Source organism: Oryx dammah, unplaced genomic scaffold (genome assembly GCF_014754425.2).
Source record: "Oryx dammah isolate SB20612 unplaced genomic scaffold, SCBI_Odam_1.1 HiC_scaffold_29, whole genome shotgun sequence".
Lineage (NCBI taxonomy): Eukaryota > Metazoa > Chordata > Mammalia > Artiodactyla > Bovidae > Oryx > Oryx dammah.
The window spans coordinates 12,284,093-12,307,554 of NW_024070213.1; the positions used below are offsets into that span (position 1 = coordinate 12,284,093).

The 23,462-nt window shown below is 38.1% G+C and overlaps 1 protein-coding gene across 25 annotated transcripts in view; it reads right to left on the reverse strand.

Annotated features, from left to right (window-relative positions):
- The window catches only part of WNK1 (WNK lysine deficient protein kinase 1), a 126,786-nt gene that overhangs the window by 48,018 nt on the left and 55,306 nt on the right, over window positions 1-23,462 (reverse strand). For 24 of the 25 annotated variants that reach the window (XM_040233689.1, XM_040233694.1, XM_040233691.1 and 21 more), the window contains exons 3-4: window positions 18,244-18,464; window positions 16,182-16,339 (exon numbers count right to left, since the gene is read on the reverse strand). In XM_040233689.1, coding sequence (XP_040089623.1) covers window positions 16,182-16,339; window positions 18,244-18,464 — 379 coding nt within the window. Of the gene's footprint in view, window positions 1-1,508; window positions 2,357-16,181; window positions 16,340-18,243; window positions 18,465-23,462 lie in introns of those variants that run through there. The other variant, XM_040233692.1, reaches the window with a different exon arrangement.

Consider the following 23,462-nt stretch of genomic DNA (forward strand, 5'->3'; position numbering starts at 1 on the left):
CAGTCCAGCAGCTTGTATTCAGACATCACCCAATGAAAAAGACAAGAAGAAATTTCACCAAGCACCAAGAAGTCAGGATTATCCAAATATCTATCAAAATATCTAACAAAGGTATTCTGAATCATGTGGAAAGAAGCAAGGAGATATAGGAATTGTATATTGAAAGTGACCAAAAAAAAAGTAAAAATAAGCATAAAATGTCAATGACCTTGAATGTGACCCACTGAAGACATCCGGGGCATCTGATGCAAAGCCACTTAAAATCAACAAGCACATGTTTCAATACACAAGAAGCATCATACTCAGAAGCTTCTTGTTCTATCTAAGAGAACTGTTTTTTAAATAATTGATAATTTTTTAAATTAAAACATTGATTTAAGATTATTCTAAAACATGATTTAGGCACCAGACGGAACAATGATAAGAAAATGTTTTCATGATAATATTTCATCTTTTTTCCTTGAATTTGTTTACTTCAAAAAAGATGATTAACTTAATCTAAAAATCCTTCAAACGACACCTCTTTTCTATACTCTCTGATTTAGCCCCACACAGTCTTATTTCAGTCCTGTTCTGACCAGCAGAAGCAAAGTTTTGCTCATCTATTCTGAATGAGGTTCAAGAACACAAAACAATAAAGAGTACTAAGGAATAAACTGAGCTAATGTTTTACACATAAGAAAACCTAAGTTGAAGACTGGCGCCCTTTCCCTTCACCCTTTCAGAGCTAGCAACCTGCCAACTCCAGAAAACACTCTTCCTCACTGCTGTGATTCACAAGACCTCTCTTCAGGCAGAAGTGCCGTAAAATGTTTCTTTGACATGAAACAGTGGCTTGTTATTCTGCATTACACACAAGTACTTCTTCAACAACTAATGTATATCCATTTAAGACACCTTTGGAATTAAAATTATATATTCTCATAAACGAAACAAAAAGGTGACTTTTATGCAATTTTAAATGGAGAACAAAAAGAAAAAAAACAACAATTGTGATTCTCCAAGGGTACATCAGAATTGATATTAAAAAAAAAAACTTGACATGAATCTTTATAAAATATGTTGCTTTATTTAAACTAAGAAAAACTCCAAACATATATGTATCTCACAGACTGAGTTTTTCTGTCAATTCTATATACTTATGCAGCTAATCTGATGGAAAAATAAAGTGAGTCATAATAAAAATTAAAGTGAGTCACAATATAGTATTCTCCGGTTCAATCTTCTAGCTCTTAAAAACTGTCAGCACTTGCTTCTTAAAAACTTAAGCTGCAGTCTGTGTCAGGGTAACATTTTTCTCTTCCTAAGGGTAAAAATTTTCCTAACCACTCAGAATTGAGCAAGTCTCCTTCCTCCTCATAGAAAATGCTGTGTAAATTAAGTAAACTGCAGAACTAATCTATTTTGAAAAGCATTCTGAACTAACAATCCCAATACTTTAACTGAAACCTTCCATACATAAATATCACAACACACCTTTGGTATATATATAGGAAATTCTTACCCACCTCATTTATACAATCCTTTTGAGAGCAGCAGCAGCAATGAGAATTTACGAAGACAAACACTGAGCAAAAATCTCTCTTTGTGAAATCCATCAGAAAAGGCAAAACAGACTTGTTAGAGGAAAATGTGGGGAGGGGATTGTATAGGATGTAAGTTCACAGGATAACTTAGCCCACAGCATAAGCAAGGCAGACATTAAAATCAGGCTGAAGTTGAATTTCCTGTTTAACACTAGCCATGCTTCTGTGACCCTCAAACATGGGTTTGCTCTGCTCAGCCAACAATCTCCTTATTACTTAGTGATCAGCCCTTTAAACACAACTACATGCTGAAGAGCAGGCAATCTATTCTACTCCTCCTCCTCCTGCCTCTCCCCCAACAGCAGCAGGTCCCTAGACAAACAAGATTCTTCACTTGCTCAAAGCTCCACCCCTGCCATGTCCACAGGTTCTGCCTCCTGGACACCAGAAATCTGTTTATCTAAACACCCTCTTCCCCCTGCTCCTGTTGAAACTAAGCTTCAGAAGAAAATGGGGAATGAAAATGTAAACTCAGAATATACAGCCTAAAGAACATTGGACAAGAAAACCCCAGTACTGAGGTTCAGCTCCCAGTATATAGAGTTCAGCCTATAGATACCAAGTCTGTGTGACCGGGGCCATATTCTTTAAACTCACTTGAAAAGTGAGCGTAACAGTTCCTATTTACCTAATTTAGAAAGTGGTGACATTAAGGTAAACTGTCTTACCACGGTCTCGTGGTACATTAAAAAAAAAGTTAAACAGCTGCAAATTAGTACACAGAAGTGGTAAGAATTTACTCTTCTTTTCCTTCCCTAAAAGGCTTAATATATAGGACTTCCCTGGTGGCTCAGACAGTAAAGCGTCTGTCTACAATGCAGGAGACCCAGGTTCGATCCCTGGGTCAGGAAGATTCCCCTGGGGAAGGAAATGGCAATCCACTCCAGTACTATTGCCTGGAAAATCCCATGGACAGAGAAGCCTGGTAGGCTACAGTCCATGGGGTCATAGAGAGTCAGACACAACTGACCTAAAGTCATCTCCATTTGCCAGGAAGAACTCATGGACCCAAATGACTACTGCTTTGACCCTGGTGATTAAGGAAAGGTTTTTCCTCATGGCATTTAACAAAGATGACAGAAAAAGCACTGCTCCTGGCAGTGTTACGATGGGTAACATAAGAAAGCACTGTCCCGTGTAATGTGGTAAGCCTGAATCCCCATTAAGACAGTGGATACTAAGGCTTCAATCACTCAGCAACAGTAGCATAATGGCTTAGAAGTTATTTGATAGGAATATCTCTACTCTAAAGGCTAGCAATGACTTAATTCTAACAATTTTCCTGCTCAACATAATTCAACACTACCAAGCACACTAAGTAGGTAGTGCAGAAGGCCGATACTGGCCCTAACTATAGCATGCAGTCCACCATTACCTTTAACCTCGGTGTTTGAGCAAACCTGCTCAAGACTGTGATTAGATAATGAAAACGAAACAGAGGAAAACAGGGATCATGTTCTCTGCTTCATAGGTTTATCAGATATAAGTATGTGAGAATGTTTTTAAACTTTACCGTGCAACAAACAAAACCAAAACTGAGGCAGCTTTTTTTGGACAAAGGTAAAATATAGGCACAAATCTCTTAACTCTGTGAAGACCAGCATTTTTAACATACCAAAATTAAGAATTTTCACTTTGTACAATAAAATACCATTCACATATGTATAACAGTTTATAGGTCTAAATCGTCCTTCTCTTCAACTCTGCTTTTCTCTGGACCTCACCAATTTCTTTTAAAGGCATCATTATTTCCATGATCCAGAATAGAAACCTTACTCATTCTCAGATGCTTCTTCACAACATTTAAGTACTATTATTCTCTGGGAGCTCCTTAAGCAAAGAGGAACATTTAAAACAGCAGGTAACAGCAAGCTGCTAGTACCCCTACTTCCCTCCAATGGCTAAAGGTCTCTGGCTGGACAAAAGGGAGATTTTTACTGGCTTCTTTGTTAATTCTCAACATCATTGCTTTTTCTGCATAACAACTGTGACCACCAATCCAGACTGACAACATCAGTTCAGTTCAGTTGCTCAGTCATGTCTGACTCTTTGCAACCCCATGGACTGCAGCACACCAGGCTTCCTTGTCCATCACCAACTCCCAGAGCTTGCTCAAACACATGTTCATAGAGTTGGTGATGCCATCCAAACATCCCATCCTCTGTCACCCCTTCTCCTCCTGCCTTCAATCTTTCCTAGCATCAGGGTCTTTTCCAGAGAGTCAGTTGTCAGTTCTTGACATCAAGTGGCCAAAGTATTAGAGTTTCAGTCCTTCCAATGAATATTCAGGACTGATTTCCTTCAGGATTGACTGGTTTGATCTTGCAGCCCAATGGACTCTCAAGAGTCTTCTCAAACATCACAGTTCAGAAGCATCAATTCTTCAGCGCTCAGCTTTCTTTATGGTCCAACTCTTATATCCTTCCATGTCTACTGGAAAAACCATAGCTTTGACTAGACAGACCTTAGTCAGCAAAGCAATGTCTCTGCTTTTTATTACACTGTCTAGGTGTGGCATAGCTTTTCTTCCAAGGAGCAAACGTGTTTTAATTTCATGGCTGCAGTCACCATCTGCAGTGATTTTGGAGCCCAAGAAAATAAAGTCTATCACTGTTTCCATTGTTTCCCCATTTATTTGCCATGAAGTGATGGGACCGGATGCCACGATCTTCGTTTTTTGAATGTTGACTTTTAAGCCAACTTTTTCACTCTCCTCTTTCACTTTCATCAAGAGGCTCTTTAATTCTTCTTCGCTTTCTGCCATAAGGGTAGTGTCATCTGCATATCTGAGGTTATTGATATTTCTCCTGGCAACCTTGATTCTAGCTTGTGCTTCATCCAGCCCAGCATTTCGCATGATGTACTCTGCATATAAGTTAAACAGGCACATTTACAGTATACAGCCTTGAAGTACTTCTTTCCCAATTTTGAACCAGTCCACTGTTCCACATCCAGTTCTAACTGTTGCTTCCTGACCTGCATACAGGTTTCTCAGGAAGCAGGTCAGGTGGTCTGGTATTCCCATCTCTTGAAGGATTTTCCACAGTTTGTGGTGATATACACAGTAAAGGCTTTAGCATAGTCAATGAAGCAGTAGTAGATGTTTTTCTAGAATTCCTTTGCTTTTTCTATGATCCACCGGATGTTGGCAATTTGATCTCTGGTTCTTCTGCATTTTCTAAATCCAGCTTGAACACCAGGAAGTTTTCAGTTTACATGCTGTTGAAGCCTAGCTTGGAGAATTTTGAGCATTACTTTGCTAGCATGTGAGAATGAGTACAGTTGTGTGGTAGTCTGAACATTCTTTGGGATTGCCTTCCTTCAGTATTGGAATGAAAACTGACCTTTTCCAGTCCTCTGGCCACTGCTGAGTTTTCTCAGATTTCTCAAATTTGCTGGCATATTGAGTGCAGCATTTTCACAGCAGCATCTTTTAGGATCTGAAATAGCTCAGCTGGAATTCCATCACCTCCACTAGCTTTGTTCACAGTGATGCATCCTAAGGCCCACTTGACTTCACACTCTAGGATTTCTGGCTCCAGATGAGTGATCACACCACCGTGGTTATCTGGGTCATTAAGATCTTTCTTGTATAGCTCTCTGTGTCTTGCCACCTCTTCTTAATATCTTCTGCTTCTATTGGTATTCCATCTCATTTCTGTCCTTTATTGAGCCCATCTTTGCATGAAATGTTCCCTTGGTATCTCTAATTTTCTTGAAGAGATCTTTGGTCTTTCCCACTCTATTGTTTTCCTCTATTTCTTTGCATTGATCACTTAGGAAAGTCTTTCTTGTCTCTCCTTGCTATTCTTTGGAACTCTTCATTCAGATGGATATATCTTTTCTTTTCTCTTTTGCCTTTAGCTTCTCTTCTTTTCTCAGCTATTTGTAAGGCCTCCTCAGACAACCATTTTCCCTTTTTGCATTTCTTTTTCTTGGGGATGGTTTTGATCACTGCCTTCTGTACAATGTTACGAACCTCCATAGTTCTTCAGGCACTCTGTCTATCAGATCTAATCCCTTGAATCTATTTGTCACTTTCACTGTATAATCCTAAGGGATTTGATTTAGGTCATACATGAATAGTCTAGTAGTTTTCCCTATTTTCTTCAATTTAAGTCTGGTTTTTGCAATAAGGAGTTTGTAATGTGAGCCTCTGTCAGCTCTCAGTCTTGTTTTTGCTGACTGTATAGAGCTTCTCCATCTTCGGCTGCAAAGAATATAATCAATGTGATTTCACTATTGACTCTCCAGTGATATCCATGTGTAGTCATCTCTTGTGTTGTTAGAAGAGGGTGTCTGCTATAACCAGTGCTTTCTCTTGGAAAAACTGTTAGCCTTTGCCCTGCTTCATTTTGTACTCCAAGGCAAAAACTTGCCTGTTAGAGGTGTCTCTTGACTTTCTACTTTTGCTTTCCAGTCCCCTAGGATGAAAGGGACATCTTTTTTGGTGTTGGTTCTAGAAGGTCTTGTAGATCTTCATCTATATCTGTCAACATCTCACCTCCTTAAACTAAGACCAAGTTAAAAGATGGGCCTCACTGCTGCTTTTCTCTCCAGTATTTAGTTTACACTATGGCCTGTTCAATCACCTAGCTTCATCCAATCATCTGACACTTAACCATTTCCAATTGTCTGATATCATTTAATTCACATCACATGACTCAAATATGGTTAATAATTCCCCACACTTACAAGATGGCCATAGGATCAGAGATCTAGAAAGAATCTGAGCTAGAGACCCTACCTGCTCACACAAGACAACTGTACACCAGAGATTAATGCCATGTCAAGGTCAGAATTCAATACCTCTTGGAACCTATGAGGAGTCATGTCCAGTCCAGTCTGGTATGTATCAGACACCTACTAGATACACTGCATCAGCAGCAGCACCTAGAATACAACAGAATATATTCTAGGGAGTAAGAGCCTAGTCAATGGTAAAGTAAAAACGATACTCCAGATTCAATAATGTCTAGTTCAATGTTTCATTCCATTTAACGTACTTTTAGGTAACTTAATCTGGGGCAGAAAGCCCTGACAAGCCAACTTCTACCTATTCCTATCTCAAGTAAGTCTAGTGAAACTGGTTACTTTTCCACTGAATACTGAACATTTTCACAAGCCTATTCTTTCTACTGCCCCCTTTTTTAGTCAACTGAGTCCTACCTCAGTATCAAGGTACACCTCAAACCACGCAGAGACAAGGAACAACTACAGTGTATCTGTATCAACCTTCTGGCACATAGATTATCTACAAGATCCCAGGAAGCTCAACACTGTATACTGCACTTAAAACACAGCAGCAACCATCTTTCTACATCCTATCAGTTTTTACTTGTAGTCTAATGCTGTGAGAATTCCAGATCAACATTTAGTTGGGATAAGTAAAATTAGTTTTTCTGAGAAATTCTCTAACAAGGATTTCAGGGCTGTTGTTTAGCATCTAAAATGTTGGGAATGATTTCCAACTCTGTGGTTTAAGAGTAATGGTCTGATGTATTATGTCTGAATATTAACACCCTTTAATATTAATCAAATCACAGGAGAGTATTAGAATGACTTTGAAAATCATGCAAAATGTTCCCAGGATACACTAGATGATACACAAAGTTTTTGCTTATGTGTGCAATCTAAATTTACTGGATGGAAATAGGAATAAAATTTATAAAGCAACCATTTCAGCTAATTCCAAGTGGATTTAGATCTCCGGGATATCACCAAAAAAATTCCAACTGCTAAAGAAAAAAATACAAAGTCTTTCTCAACTTTTCAATCCCTATCTAATCAGGAATCAGCTTCACGTGTTTCTGTAAAAAAAAAGTAGGCTGAAATGCAATCTGTTATATAAAGACCAAAAGGAATTTCACTCCAACTGCTTTAATTCTGTTTTTCCCAGACAGAATGTTCAAACCTTGCAATCCAAAGGCTAATGGAATCAGTGACAAAGTCAAATTACACAAACAAAGTAATTAAAAATCCCCATTATTTCTACCTTGGTTGTCAGAAGGCTGGATTCAGCCAGATTCTTACTGGTATGAACCATTAGTTTACAGGAATTTGAACAAACCTTATGATCCCACTGGAAAACAAGCCTTTTCAAACTCCCTACCAAATCTGACTGGCTCTATCCAAGGCAATTAGCTGACCTCCTGATTCCCTGAGGCTGATTACTCTCTGGATCCATGGGAGCCTGTGCACTGCTCCAAACACACATACACTATCCTCCACATCAAAAACTGATGCCACTGCGACTCCTTTACTTGCAGACAACAACTGTGCTAAGTACATCAGCACTCTTATTTGGATCTTTTCACTGCCAGTGGTGGGAAATTTCAAGACAACTTGAAGTTTTTCTCTTTCGAACAGGGGCTCAAACCTATGACACCAACATTAGAATTACCAATCTTAGACTCAAGGCTGTATATTGTCACCCTGCTTATTTAATGTCTATGCAGAGTACATCATGCAAAATGCTGGGCTGGATGAAGCACAAACTGGAATCAAGATTGCCAGGAGAAATACCAATGACCTCAGATATGCAGATGACACTACCCTTATGGCAGAAAGCAAAGAATTAAAGAGCCTCTTGATGAAAGTGAAAGAGGAGAGTGAAAAAGTTGGCTTAAAAGTCAACATTCAAAAAACGAAGATCGTGGCATCCGGTCCCATCACTTCATGGCAAATAAATGAGGAAACAATGGAAACAGTGATAGACTTTATTTTCTTGGGCTCCAAAATCACTGCAGATGGTGACTGCAGCCATGAAATTAAAACACGTTTGCTCCTTGGAAGAAAAGCTATGCCACACCTAGACAGTGTAATAAAAAGCAGAGACATTGCTTTGCTGACTAAGGTCTGTCTAGTCAAAGCTATGGTTTTTCCAGTAGACATGGAAGGATATAAGAGTTGGACCATAAAGAAAGCTGAGCGCTGAAGAATTGATGCTTCTGAACTGTGATGTTCGAGAAGACTCTTGAGAGTCCATTGGGCTGCAAGATCAAACCAGTCAATCCTGAAGGAAATCAGTCCTGAATATTCATTGGAAGGACTGATGTTGAAGCTGAAATTCCAATACTCTGGCTACCTGATGCAAAGAACTGACTCATTGGAAAAGACCTGATGCTGGGAAAGAATAAAGGTGGGAAAAGAAGGGCACGACAGAGGATGGGATGTTTGGATGGCATCACCAACTCAATGGACATGAGTTTGATTGAGCAAGCTCTGGGAGCTGGTGATGGACGAGGAAGCCTGGCGTGCTACACTCCATGGCGTCACAGAGAGTCGGACACATCTAAGCGACTGAACTGAGCCGAATCCATGTACTCTCATGTTTTCTCCCTTGAAATCTGGGGGGGAAAAGTTTAAAAACAAAGGCAAGCAAATGAATAAATCCTAAGGTTTGTATTAGTTAAGAGATGCTTAAAATAGATTTTAAGATTAAATCTTAAATGGATTAAATTCCATTTAACATGGATTTTATGCATGCATTTAACACGCATAATATTAAGGATTTCTGATCCTACAGTTAGTATTTCTCCTTCGTGTCCTTGGGCAAAATGCTTAACCCCTGAATCTATTTTCTTACCTGTGAAATGAAAGTATTATCTACTTATCAGAATACAAAAGATAATAAATGCTAGCTCATTTGCACTCATTTAAAACTTGGTGTTAAGTTCATTAAACACATTTTAAACAATGCTGTTTGTTGAATGTCACTAGATAAAAGAACTGAACAAGAGACAGCTTATTTTACTACCTGCCATAATGATGCTAATAATAATGGTAATACTTAGTTCAGTTAAGTTCACTCACTCATTCGTGTCCAACTCTTTGCAATCCCATGGACTGCAGCACACCAGGCCTCCCTGTCCATCACCAACTCCTGGAATTTACCCAAACTCATGTCCCTTGAGTCGGTGATGCCATCCAATCATCTCATCCTCTGTCGTCCCCTTCTCCTCCTGCCTTCAATCTTTCCCAGCATCAGGGTCTTTTGAAATGAGTCAGCTCTTCGCATCAGGTGGCCAAAGTACTGGAGCCTGAGCTTCAGCATCAGTCCTTCCAATGAATATTCAGGACTGATTTCCTTTAGGATGGACTGGTTGGATCTCCTTGCAGTTCAAGGGACTCTCAAGAGTCTTCTCGATCACCACAGTTCAAAACCATCAATTCTTTGGCGCTCGGCTTTCTTCACAGTCCAACTCTCACATCTATACATGACGACTGGAAAAACCACAGCCTTGACTAGACGGACCTTTGTTGGCAAAGTAATGTCTCTGCTTTTTAATATGCTGTCTAGGGTGGTCATAGCTTTCCTTCCAAGGAGTAAGCGTCTTTTAATTTCATGGCTGCAGTCACCATCTGCAGTGATTTTGGAGCCCAAGAAAATAAAGTCTGACACTGTTTCCACTGTTTCTCCATCTATTTCCCATGAAGTGATGGGACCAGATGCCATGATCTTCGTTTTCTGAATGTTGACTTTTAAGCCAACTTTTTCACTCTCCTCTTTCACTTTCATCAAGAGGCTTTTTAGTTCCTCTTCACTTTCTGCCTTAAGGGTGGTATTATCTGAATATCTGAGGTTATTGATATTTCTCCCGGCAATCTTGATTCCAGCTTGTGCTTCTTGCAGCCCAGCGTTTCTCATGATGTACTCTGCACAGAAGTTAAACAAGCAGGAAGACAATATACAGTTTTGACATACTCCTTTTCCTATTCAGAACCAGTCTGTTGTTCCATGTCCAGTTCGAACTGTTGCTTCCTGACCTGCGCACAGATTTCTCAAGAGGCAGGTCAGGTGGTCTGGTATTCCCATCTTTTTAAGAATTTTCCACAGTTTGTGGTGATCCACATAGTCAAAGGCTTTGGTATAGTCAATAAAGCAGAAGAAGATGTTTTTCTGGAATTTCCTTGCTTCTATGATGATCAACAGATGTTGGCAATTTGATCTCTGATTCCTCTACCTTTTCTAAATCCAGCTTGAATATCTGGAAGTTCATGATTCACATACTGTTAAAGCCTGACTTAGAAAATTTTGAGCATTACTTTACTAGCGTGTGAGTTAGGTACTGACTGCTAACTGTATTTAGGCACTTTTCCCATTTATCCTCACTACTAGTTTAGGCTCAGAGAAGTTAATTAACTTGCCCCAGGTATCACAGCCAGGAAATGACAGTGGTGGGATCTGAACACAAGTAGACCCACCTCCAGAGCCCACTTCCTCCATGGCAACACTGTGTTTCACTCCCTATAGTTCTGTATTTATGCATTCACCTCACAAATATTGAGTGCCTTGTATCCACTGGCTCTAAACACTAGGAATATAGCCAAGAATAAGCCAAATAACACCACCAGCCCAAGAATGTGTTCTAATTGGGGCTTTAGGTAAACATGGTAAGGTAGTGACAAAAGTCACGAAAAAAAAAAAGAAAATCATAAGGAGACAGAAGTAAAGTGTGTGCACTTGTAAGGTCATTTTAGATGGATGGACAGGGAAGGCCTCTCTGAGCAAGCACAGAGAGTAGAACCTGAATGCAATGCATGTGTACAACAATGACACACAGCAGTTTATCATCAGTGCACCACAGAATTTAATTATTCAACTGGTAAATTACACATCTCCACCCTTCACATTGGCAGTTACACACAGGTTTAAAGGCCCTCAGGTCACAAACTGACACTGCACTAGACATTTATGGATTCAGTACAGAATTCTGATATGAGCAGGGGACATGGAATAACAGAATAACAAATAACCCTGTTATATTTTAGATATGTAATCATAGGCTATCCATTCTGAGCTTCAGACTACTTATTTACAAAATGTAGATAATAACACTAGTAAATCGCTCCTGGCCAAGGATGTTGGAAGAATTAAATTACATAATATATGCAAAGTGCTTAATGCAATGTCTGAGACTAGCATGTACATGTGTTAATATTTACACTGCTAACATCTGCTATTTACATGGCAGCTGTACCACTGCAAGGTCAGACATGTAGTATACTATTTCAAGGTGTATTTCAGTAGAGTCATCACTATTGCTTATATAATCATATAAATCACTGTATAACCTAGGTACTTAAAACTCCCCATACATTTATCTCAGCACCCAAAACATGAAAAAAAAAAAAAAAAGGCTAGAAAAATGTAAAAGGACTAATAAAAACTGCCCCTTTTATTTCTTCAATGGAAGTCAGAAGATGGGAATGGAGGTTGGTAAAGCCAAGACAGCACTTCCCAGATAAGAAATATAATTGACAGTACAGAATAATGAACTGTAGATAATATGGAACTCAATTTTCACAGCTAAGAGGAAAAATAAAGAACAAGTAAACGCTTTCTGTATCCTCAGAAATTAAGGATTCCACAGTTCAACTGACTTAATACCTCAACTTTTCTGCAGCTTGACTTATTTACTATTTTGCGTTTTTAAAAAGCAACTCCTGAATAAGACAGAAAAAAATGCAATTAAATAGGGTTAGATTTCGAAGTCAATTGTTTACTTATAATGTTAGTAAAAATGTTCCATGAACAACAGAACAAAAATTTATTCAAATAACATTTGCTATTATAATAGTCTTTTTTTTTTTTTAATTTAACCAAAAATAAGGTATACAGACCTGGAAGGGACCTGTGGTGATCACTGTTTCAGCTCACACTTCTCAAACTTTAACATACACACAAAATATCTTTGGATCTTGTGAAAGGCTGGTTTTGACCCAATCCGTCTGGAATAGGGCCAAAACTTTACATTTTGGGGGACTGCACGTTGCAGAGCAAATATCTAAATAGTGATGTGAGAACTGATGGCAGAACACATGAATAGATGACTTTATCAAATGCCTTTCTAATCCTGGAATTCTGACTCTATCCAAGTTACTGTTTTCTGCTTGATTTATACCAAGTAGTTTTCCCCATTTTACAGAATATATTGTGTATGTACATATATAAAGTGTATCAGTAGGATAAAGTTAATATTTCTAAGGTGACCTTATTTTCAGGGTAAATTCAACTCCTCAAAACTTACTAGTGTCTGACTTGACTATTATCTGGGATTCCTTTAACTGAATCATTTATTCTTCAAAATATCACTGAGTACTTACAACACGCTGAATGCTATGCTACAAACACAACACTGTAAGCAAAGATTTAATAAATCAGGCTCTAGGACAGTACCTTTAAAAACACTGTACATTTCATCCCTTCTGTTCCCAGCTCCTCTTCAGGTGAGGGTGGCTATAGGTTCAAACAGTTTAAACAAGGAGAAAAGAAGGAAGAAACTACAGAAATATAAAGGACATTCATACAATGCAATATTATTCAGCCATAAAAAGGACTGAAGAACCAATTCATGCTAAAACATGGATAAACCCTGAAAACACTATGCTGCATCAGTGCATAACACAAAAACAAAGTGTAACACAAAAGGTCATATATCTAATGATTCTATTTGTATGAAATGTGCATAACAGGTAAGTCAAATCCACAGAGACGGAAAGCACATTAGTGGTTGTCAGAGGAACAACTGCTAACAGGTATCGGGCTTCTTTCTTGAGGCGACAGGAAGGTTCTAGCATTACTGGTGATGCCTGCAGAACACTGAAAACACTAAAACCCACTGAATTTTACACCTTAAAATGATCTAAAGGTTAATTTTATGGTATGTAAATTTTTATCTTAAAAAAAAAAAACCCCACACAATCCATTGAGAGACTGAGAGAAGGTTAAATATCATACTAAGACTACGGAAACTCTGATGTTGGTCTTCCTAGGGTCTATTAAGCTAACACCAGACTTTTTCATTTGAGAAGGGGATTCTCCTCTCAACTGAGCTAGAGCTGGCATTTGCAAATAAAGATTCATCTGTTAACTGATTACAGTCTTTCATATGCATTATCTTAAAATCAAACTAATTTGTTTTCTTTACTTTTACCAAATAACTGCTTATATAAACTTTTACCTAATTTTATAGCAGTGCTGTCTGTGCCTGACAGTCTGAAGTCAAAGAACTCAAACCACTGGTTTTAGCCCTGAGCCTCTGGTGAATAGGTTTTTACCCAATAGGGTTGACTCCATCCTTCACGTACTCATCTTACGCAGTCATTATTTTAACTAGGTAAGCATATTTGGTGGGTAAGTATGAAACAGAATTTAAAACAGGTCACCCTTTCATTCTGCATTTAAAAAAAATTGGTACTACCATGTAATAACAATTTCTTTACATAGCAGAGTTATTTTTTGGACTTCATTTAACAAAAAGAAACTAAAATTCCATGATCCCTTGAGATATTTTAAGTACCAACCTTTATTTGTTTAGAGAAATAATCAGGAGTTGAATTCACAAGATTAATCAGAGACACCTACCCCTAGACCACCAGTAATGCCTGGGCAGTCTCTCTGACAACAAAGCACTATCTGATAATTCTTAACAAAATCTACCAAGTTTCAAGTTAGAAATACTGCAAGATCCACAAAGAAGGGCAGTAGCTGAAAGAGACAGTAGAGAATGTTTAACTATATGGCTAGCTTATGTGTACTTCACTCTTCTGGTCTGTTCACTATCAAAACATTCAGCATTACTGGAAGGTAAACAAAGGATTTCTGTGAATAGGTCTTTGTGTTTAAAATCTAGAATTATCACCTCAAGAAGTAATACTAGGTCTAAGATGCTATTTATTCTTTGGCAGTAGAAAGAATAAATATGGCCAGTGAAAAATGGTTATCACATTAAAATCTCTTATGTTCTCACCACAGAAGTGATAATTCTACTCTTAAAAGAGAGAAAAGACTGCTTAAAATTATCAGAGCTGATTACTGAAGTTAACTACTTGTGCACATTGAGATTCTCCTGTCTACTCCAAGTATAGAGGCTAATGGCATTCTAATAGAACATCACCACTACTTCGACACGTTGGTAATTATTTACAGAACTCTGCAGAGAACTTTTTAAGTTTTGGTGGGATATGTTTAGGAGTTGGCAACTTTCTGTTAAGAGCCAAACAGTACATAATTTAGGCTTTTGGAACTAAACAGTCTGTTGCAATTACTCAACTTTACTATTATAATATGTGAAAACAGACATAGAAAATACAGAAACAAATGAGTGGCTGTCTTTACTTTCTCCATGGATCCTGACATTTGAATTTCATATAATTTTCACATGCCATCACATACTATTCTTCTTTTGATTCCCCCCTCAACCATTTAGGAATGCAAAAAGCATTCTTTGCTCTTAGGCTGTACAAAAACGGGTAGCAAGATGGATTTGGCCCATGAACCTGGTTTAGAGTATAATGGAATGAAGAAAAGTTACAGATGGTTTAAGTGAGTAAATAAACTTCACTAACCATTTTACATACAAACTGTAGATTTTACAGTCCTAAAATTAAGGTATTTAACCCTATAATCAAGTTCAATACTCAGTTTGATCTCCATTCAAAGGATATGTATTTACAAAGGGTATTTTCACATTATTATTTGTTTTCATAAAGATTAAGTGGAAAAGAACACCTTAGCTTAACTGAATTCTAATCTATAAAGAAAACTGATCTCTCATCCATCTGCTGTGGCTACCTCTAATCCTTTATTTCAGTCTATTAGTTATTCCTTCAGATTACTGCAATACCTCTTAACTGGGTTTTCAGCTTTTATTAGTTTCCTCATATATCCATCCTCTGTCCTGCAGTCAAAATAATCTTTAAAAAATTTAGGTCTGATATTACAACACCTACCAAGTGTGGGGTTTTCTTTTTTTGGCTGTAGCGAGTGGCTTGTGGAATCTTAGTATCCAGTCCAGGGATCAACCTAGGCTCTCAGCAGTGAAGATGCAGCGTCCTAAGCACTGGACCGCCAGGAAGTCCCATGACACCTACCACATCTTACAGTGGCTGCAACGGCTCCCCCAGCGCTCAGGCACAGTCTCAACTTTCCTTCCCTCCCTTATCCCTTGTCTCTTCTTTTTCCTATTTCCAAACTGCAGACACACAAATTATAGATGTTTTTCACATGCAGTATTATTTTAGTCACTCTCTGTTTCACATATTTTTCCACACCTGTTCAAACTCAATCAGGCACAACCACTACATGCTTTGTTACATACTGACCCTAGGAAAACTGTTTTTATACCCTATGGTAACTGGTTTATTTGTTTGTTCTCCTTCACTGAGTAGTGAGCTCTTGATAAACAGGTTTGTCTTTTACTTAGCACTAATATTCAATACCTAGGATCTAGAAAGAAGTCTGGAACATAACAGAGACTTAAATATTTGTTGGATGAACCCATGAGCTATTATGGTGAACAGTGTCACCCCTACAAAAAGATATGTTAAAATTCTAACCCTCAGTATCTCAGAATGTGATCTTATTTGCAAAGAGGATCACCACAGATGCCATGAGTTAGAAGAGCCCAATCTGGAGTGGGCTGGCCACAACGCAGTCTGACCAGTGATCTTATGAAAAGAGGAGACACAGAGAGATGAGGGGTGAACACCATGTGATGCTTTCTACTATTGTTCCCTTCTGCATGGTTTGATGTTACCCAGCTTCTTAGATACGGCCTAAGATCACCAGTCAGTTCTGACAGGACTTACGCTGGTCACTCGACGGTAGATCTGTGCAGCATTCTGGCACTCTGAGTATGGGTATTCAGACGTGGCCATCTCGAGCATGCACATCCCAAAAGCATAAACATCAACGGATTCATCGTACTTCTCTTCATACATCTCAGGGGCCATGAACTCTGGGGTACCTTAAATTAAAAGAATGATTCAGACTCAATGTGAGGAGAAACTGTAGACGTACTCATGGGGAGGGGGGGCAGCAGAGGGGCTCACCTGTGAGAGAGAAGAAAGTGGAAGGGGTAAAGATAAAAGAAAGACAGGTAGGAAGTGGGGGGAGAGGAGAGAAATCACCTTAGTCTGCTCCATCAAATCTGTCACAGACCTCTCACAGCAATTCCTTTATAAAAAGAAAAGGACCATGCATCTGTTTATTTACTGTTTCAAGTGGATTACTGTTATACAATGTCAAAATAGAGCCTCACATAAAAGATAAACTGATATAACTCATATGAAAACAAATAGAAGAAAAACGTAAGAGAACAGCAAAGAGTAAAGCAGAGAAAATGGCATCTATCTGTAAGACAGGATGATAGGTTAAAAAGATAAAAATACTTGTCTGCCCCCTACTGTATGAGAGCTGTCAAGTTAACATCTAGAGCTAGTCTCTTGCCAATAACAGTCCATTGATCAATTTCACTTTTAAGGCAGCTCTGCAGTAAAAAAAAAAAAAAAAAAACACAACCTGACATTCAGTGCATTTTAAAAATAATATACTGTAAACATCTGTGAGGCCACTCACCCTCCCCAGAGTTTGTAAATCTACTGCAGGGGTAAGAAATGTAGTGAGGGACACCCTATAGACACACACACCATTCAGTCTGCATTTGTGTTCTCATAGTGAATTAAAAGTGCGGAGTGTGTGATTCCACACACCAAGTTTCCAATGTTTCCAAAGAAATTAAGCCCAGATACCTCAAATTACAGAACATTTCTAAGAACAGGCTTGCACAATACAACCTAAACAACAAAGAAGAAAAAACTATTGAGCCAGAGATTAACATACCAAAGACAATCAAAGAACTGTTTCTTTATAGGCAACAGGGAAGGCAGAAAGGAAATTCAGCTTTAAATAACTCCCCAGAACACTTATTTTTTTTTATCAGGATGTGCAGATTACTGGTATTCTGTGTTCTTCCTTACTAAAACATAGGATTCTAGCCCACTTAAAAATGAGTAGTTTTCTTGCTGTTGTCATCATCACCTTTTGAGAGAATAGAGTTCATGAAGGTTTCAAGCTTTCTAACTGTCGCACCCTCTTCAGAAGGGAAAGCTTATAAAACAATAGGCATTAAACTGTATTTCCAGCTGCAGTGTCCTGACACACAGCGTTGTCCTGTAAATCAGTGATTGTCGAGGAGGGCAACTGGCCCCACAGGGGACATATTTGGCTGTCACGACTGGAGGGAGGTGGACAAATGGGCATGCTACCAGCATCCAGAGAGCAGAGACCAGGGATGCTGTTAAGTCATCTTACAACACACCAGACAGTCTTCATAACAAAGAACCATCCAAACCAAAGTGTAAATAGTACTGAGACAGAAAACTGTTTTAAGCAGATCTTTTGAAGAGCAGAAGAAAAAGTTGATAATGAACCATTATATTTTTACATTTTAAAATAGTTTTAATAGGCAGATTTTTTTGAATACAAATATATACAACAGACCTTTTCAGAAACTAAATTATATATAAATTCAATTTCTTTCATGGGGAAAGTTAACACAGTTTATCTATTATATAAGTGTATGATACTAAGCATCAACAAAATGACCCAGGAAGGTGATAGTTCTATTACATAAGGTTTTGTCAACAAAGTTCACCTTACTTCTCTTCATATAACTTCACAAAACAACAACTGTCTTCAGGATGCTTCTAGAGGCATAAATACAGAGAACTCCATATCACTTCCTGGGTTCAAGCTATGAATTTCTGAAGGTTTATTTCACATTATAAAAGCTCTGACAGAGTCAGGTTTCTAAATAAAGTGAATGTCAGAAATCCAGTTAGACTTTCACAAGGTACCTGTGAAACATACCTATCACACTCTTGGCAAAAGAAGCCCGCTTCAGGGTGGCCAGACCTAGGTCTCCAATCTTGACTGAGCCTGTGGGGCCAGTGATAAAGATGTTGTCACACTTAAGATCCCGGTGAATAATAGGTGGAGTTCGAGTATGAAGAAACTGAAGTCCTTTAAGAATCTGACGGCACCAGCTTCTCAAAACTTTGATCTTCATCACCTTAAACCTTTTCAGGTACCTAAAGAAGGCAAGGTACACCAAACGTTATCGATGATATGCGTTTACTGCTTTGAAGAGTTCCATTAAATTCTAGCATATCTGAGATAGGAATATCAAATTTAGAATATTAAGATTCAGTAACCTAAGGTTAGTACTACTTTTAGCAAGGTTAAAGGGGATAGGATAACAAGTAGTTGGCAAGCAAATTCTGATAATAAAGCACAAAAAACAAATTCCTTAAAATTAGATCACTGCCAAGATGATTGACAAGAGGTAGAGTTTGACTTCTGGTAAATGGTGGAGCAACCCTTACTGGAGGCAGATATAAACTCCAGTGAATATACGTGCGTGAGCAAACACACACACACACCTGAAGATTCTATAGACCAATCAGAATCAGGCACAAACTGGAAGGGAGGACACATGAGAAACAAGGGTAAGCACTAGTCTGTGCAGGTTGCTCAAACCTGGACACAACCCTGTAGCTTTATTGGCTGAGAAATAAATACAAGGACAGAGTTCAAGATGACCGTAGCATCTAAAACAGTGTTCAATACAACTTTCTACAATAAAAGTCCGTCCAATACAATATCCACTAGACAAATGAGAATATTTATATTTAAATAAATTAGATACATTAAACTTAAAAAGGTCATCTCCCAGCTGCACCAGTCACATTTCAAGTGCTCAACAACTGCACATGGCAAGTGGCCACCATTTTGGACGGTGCAGATTATAGAGCATTTCCATCACCACGGAAAGTTCTGTTTGACAGCAGAAATCCTGAAAGGTGGCAGGGGTGGGGGAATCCAGAAAGGAGGTACAGAAGGGGCACTCCAAGTTCTGCATATTCACTCTGCCCAAATCTCTGGCTAACCTCTCAAATATGTGTGTATGCAGCAGATTACAAGCAACCCAGCTAACGCTAAAAGAATCGAGTTTTCTGACGAACTGAGGTCAGATGCTATTTCATCTGGAAATACTCAGGGAAAAAAATGAAGCACACAAATGGTAAATATAAAAGAATACACTTTCCTAGCACTATCTTTATGTTACATGTGACTACCTAAAGGAAAATTTATAACACTGTGTTACAGGATCTATACAAGAGCCATACATAACATAAAGCTTATGGCATAAATTATAAGTACTAGAGATAAATGGGCCTATATTTGTGCAAGTTTTCTTTATTTTACATGAAATTGTACAGTATCACCCATAAGCATGCTGTGAAAAGTTAAAGATTTAAATTTAAATAAAGATTTAAACATTTAAACTGAGAAAAAAATACCTAAAATGTAGATACACAAGGAAGATTAACTAAAAAGCTAATATAGAATCTAATATGAAATTTTAAAAACAAATTTAAAAATGAAATTCTGCTTCACTTGGGGGGGATAAGAGATAATTAAAGAAAACTTTTAAGATGAAAGTTGGTTTTATGGTTTAAAAACTTATAAAGAATTAATCCTGGAGGATGAGGAAAAGGTTGTCAATGAAGAGTAAGGCATTTACTGAAATGAAGGAAATGTTCTGTATGTTAAATGTTCTGTTTTTTTAAAAACAGTTTTGATCAAAACTCATCAAATGACAGAACTATGATTAATATTTTCACTGCTTATAAATTTCATTATAAGGAAAAATCAAGCATACAAACATTAGAACTTTGATGAAATGTGTTATGTACTTAAGTGTTTACTGATGTCTGCAACTTAATCTGGAATGAAAAAAGAGGGGGATGACTAGATGAACATATTTGGTAAAGCAGACATAACAGAGGTTAACTAAATTAAAGAATCCAGGGAGAGACTATGTATGTGTTCACTATATAATTCTTTCAACTTTTATGTATAATTGGAAGATTTTAGAATAAAATGTTGGGAAATGTCAATTATCTCTCATTACAACTGGAAGAAAAAGAATACACACATATATAAATATATACATTTAAGCTTATATATGCATGAAGAAACAATGAAAAATAAGAATTAAAATTATGACTTTTTAAGAGAAAAAATATTGGGAAGAAGATGAGGCTAGCTTGTATCTCTTTCACATCTACAAAATGATAAAATATAATAGACTGTCCATTAATCTTGTATCTTATAACCTTATTAAATCTGTTTAGAATCACTGGAATTTTCTATGTAAATAATTACATAATCTGCAAACAGGAGCAGTTTTATTTCTTCCTTTCCCATCTTTTTGCTTTTTCCTGGTTTTCCCATTCTTATTCTGGGCAGGCCCTCTAGAACAATAACGGAATATAAGCAGTGAAAAGCCATCTGTGCTTTGTTCCTCACCTCCTGGGAAGCAGTGATGTATAAAGCTTTTCCACGGATGCTCTTAGCAGTCTGAGGAAGTTTCCTACCACCCCTAGTCTGCTAAGAGTTTTTAGTAAGGAACAGATGCTGATTTGTCAAATACTTTTTCCACATATACTGAAATGATCATACAGTTTTTATTCTGTTAATGTGTTGAAAAACATTAATTCGTTCTATGTTAAACCAACTTGGCGATCCTGGGATAAACCCTATTTGTCACTGACATACTGAAAGTCCCACGGATAGCAAGGAGATCAAACCAGTCAATCCTAAAGGAAATCAATCCTGAATATTCACTGGAAGGACTGATGCTGAAGCTGAAGCTCCAATACTTGGGCCATCTGATTCGAAGAGACGACTCACTGGAGAAGACCCTGATGCTGGGAAAGATTAAGGGCAAGAGGAGAAGGCGGCGACAGAGGATGAGATGTTGGATGGCATCACTGACTCAAAGGACATGAGTTTGAGCAAACTCTGGAAAATAGTGAAGGACAGGGAAGCCTGGCGTGCTGCAGTCAGTCCATGGGGCTGCAGAGTCTACTATGACTGAACGACTAAACAACAACAGTGTGATGGCTAGAATCCAATTTGCTATTATTTTGTAAAGGAATTTGGTACCTATATTCACGGACACTGCTCTATAAAGTTCTTTTGCTATATCTTAAGATTTTGGTATTGGGGTTATGCTGGCTTCAAAAAAGGAACTGGACACTATTCTTCCACACTGTTATTTGAGAAAAGTCAACACACTTGGTCCCCCTCCACTAAAATAAAGTATGATAAATACGTAGAACATAAAATGTACCCCCTGAAGTGTTGAAGTGTTAGTCACTCAGTTGTGTCCAACCCTGTGACCCCATGGACTGTAGCCCACCAGGCTCCTCTGTCCATGGGATTGTCCAGGGAAGAATACTGGAGTGGGCTGCCGTGCCCTTCTCCAGGGGATCTTCTCAACCCAGTGATTGAACCCGGGTCTCCCACCTTTAACTGTCAGAGCCATGCTCATATTATCATGCACAATCATCACCACCATCCATCTCCAGAACTCATCTTGTGACACTGAAACGCTATATACCCTTTAAACAATGACACTCCACTTCCCCTCCCCCTGAGGCCATGCAACTATCACCCAACTTTCTGTCTCTATGAATTAGCCTACTCTAAGTATCTCATGTAAATAGAATCATACAGTATTTGTCTTTCTGTGACTGGCTTATATCAGGTAGCACAATGCCCTTAAAGTTCATTCCTGTTGTAGCATATACCATAAATTTCCTTCTCTTTTAAAAAGGCTGAAAAATATTCCATTGTACATATACACCACACTTTGCTTATCCATTCTTCCACTGATGAACACGTGGGTTGCTTCGACTTTGGGTCCATTGTGAATACTGCTGCTATGAACACGGGTGTACAAGTATGTCTTTAAGACCCGGCTTTTAATTCTTCTGGGTATATACCAAGAAGTGCAATTGTTGAACCATATGCTAATTCTATTTTTTTATTTTATTGACGTATAGTTGACAACATGCTTTAATTTTTGCTACACAGCAAAGTGACTCAGTTATACATATATATAATCCTTTTCATATTCTTTTCCATTTTTATTTTTTTATTGAGATGTAATTAACATATATTGGTTTAAGGTATACAACATGATGATTCAAATATGTATATATTGTGAAACAATCACCACAGTAGGTCTAGTTAAAATCCATTACAAAACTCCAACTTTATTTTTTTACTGTGATGAAAACTTTTAAGATGTACTCTCTTAGCAACTTTCAAATATACAGTACAGTATTATTAACTATAGTCACCATGCTGTACATTACATTCTTAAGACTTTTATTTATTTACAACTAGAAGTTCGAACCTTTTGTCCACCCACCCATTTCATACTCCCATGCCCTTGCCCCTGCCTCAGGCAATCACCAATCTGTTCTCTGTCATCTGTGAGTTTGGCTTTTTGGTGTTGTTCATATGGTATTTGTCTTTCTCATTTCACTTAGCACAACCCCCTCAAGAGTCTATCGATGATTTTGGCAAGGCTTTCTCCTTCATGGCTGAATAGTATTTCATTGTAGATATACATACCATATTTTCTTTATCTGTTTATCCATCAATAGACATGTAGGTTGCTTCCATGACTTAGCTAGTGTAAATAATGCTGCAATGAACATGTGGGTGCATATTATCTTTTTAAGTCGGTGTTTCAGTTTCTTTGGATAAATACTCAGAAACTGAATTGTGGAGTCATACAGTAGTCCTATTTTTAATTTTTTGAGGAGCCTCTGTGCTGTTTTCCATAGTGGTTACACCGATTTAATCCCACCAACAATGCACAACAGTTTTTTTCTTTTCTCCATAGCACTTGTTATCTTTTTGATAACAGCCATTCGTTTTTTTAAAAAAGAAATAATTTATTCATTTTTGGTTGCTGGGTCTTTGTTACTGTACGTGGGCTTTCTCTAGCTATGGCGAGCAGGGGTTACTCTAGTTGCAGTGTACAGGCTTCTCATTGCTGTAGCTTCTCTCGTTGCAAAGCACAGGCATGCTGGCTTTACTAACTGCAGCTCATGGGCTCAGCAGTTGCAGCCCATGGGCTCCAGAGTACTGGCTCATTAGTTATGGCACACACGGTCAGTCACCAACGGCAGGTGGGATTTTCCTGAACCAGCCACTGAACCAGT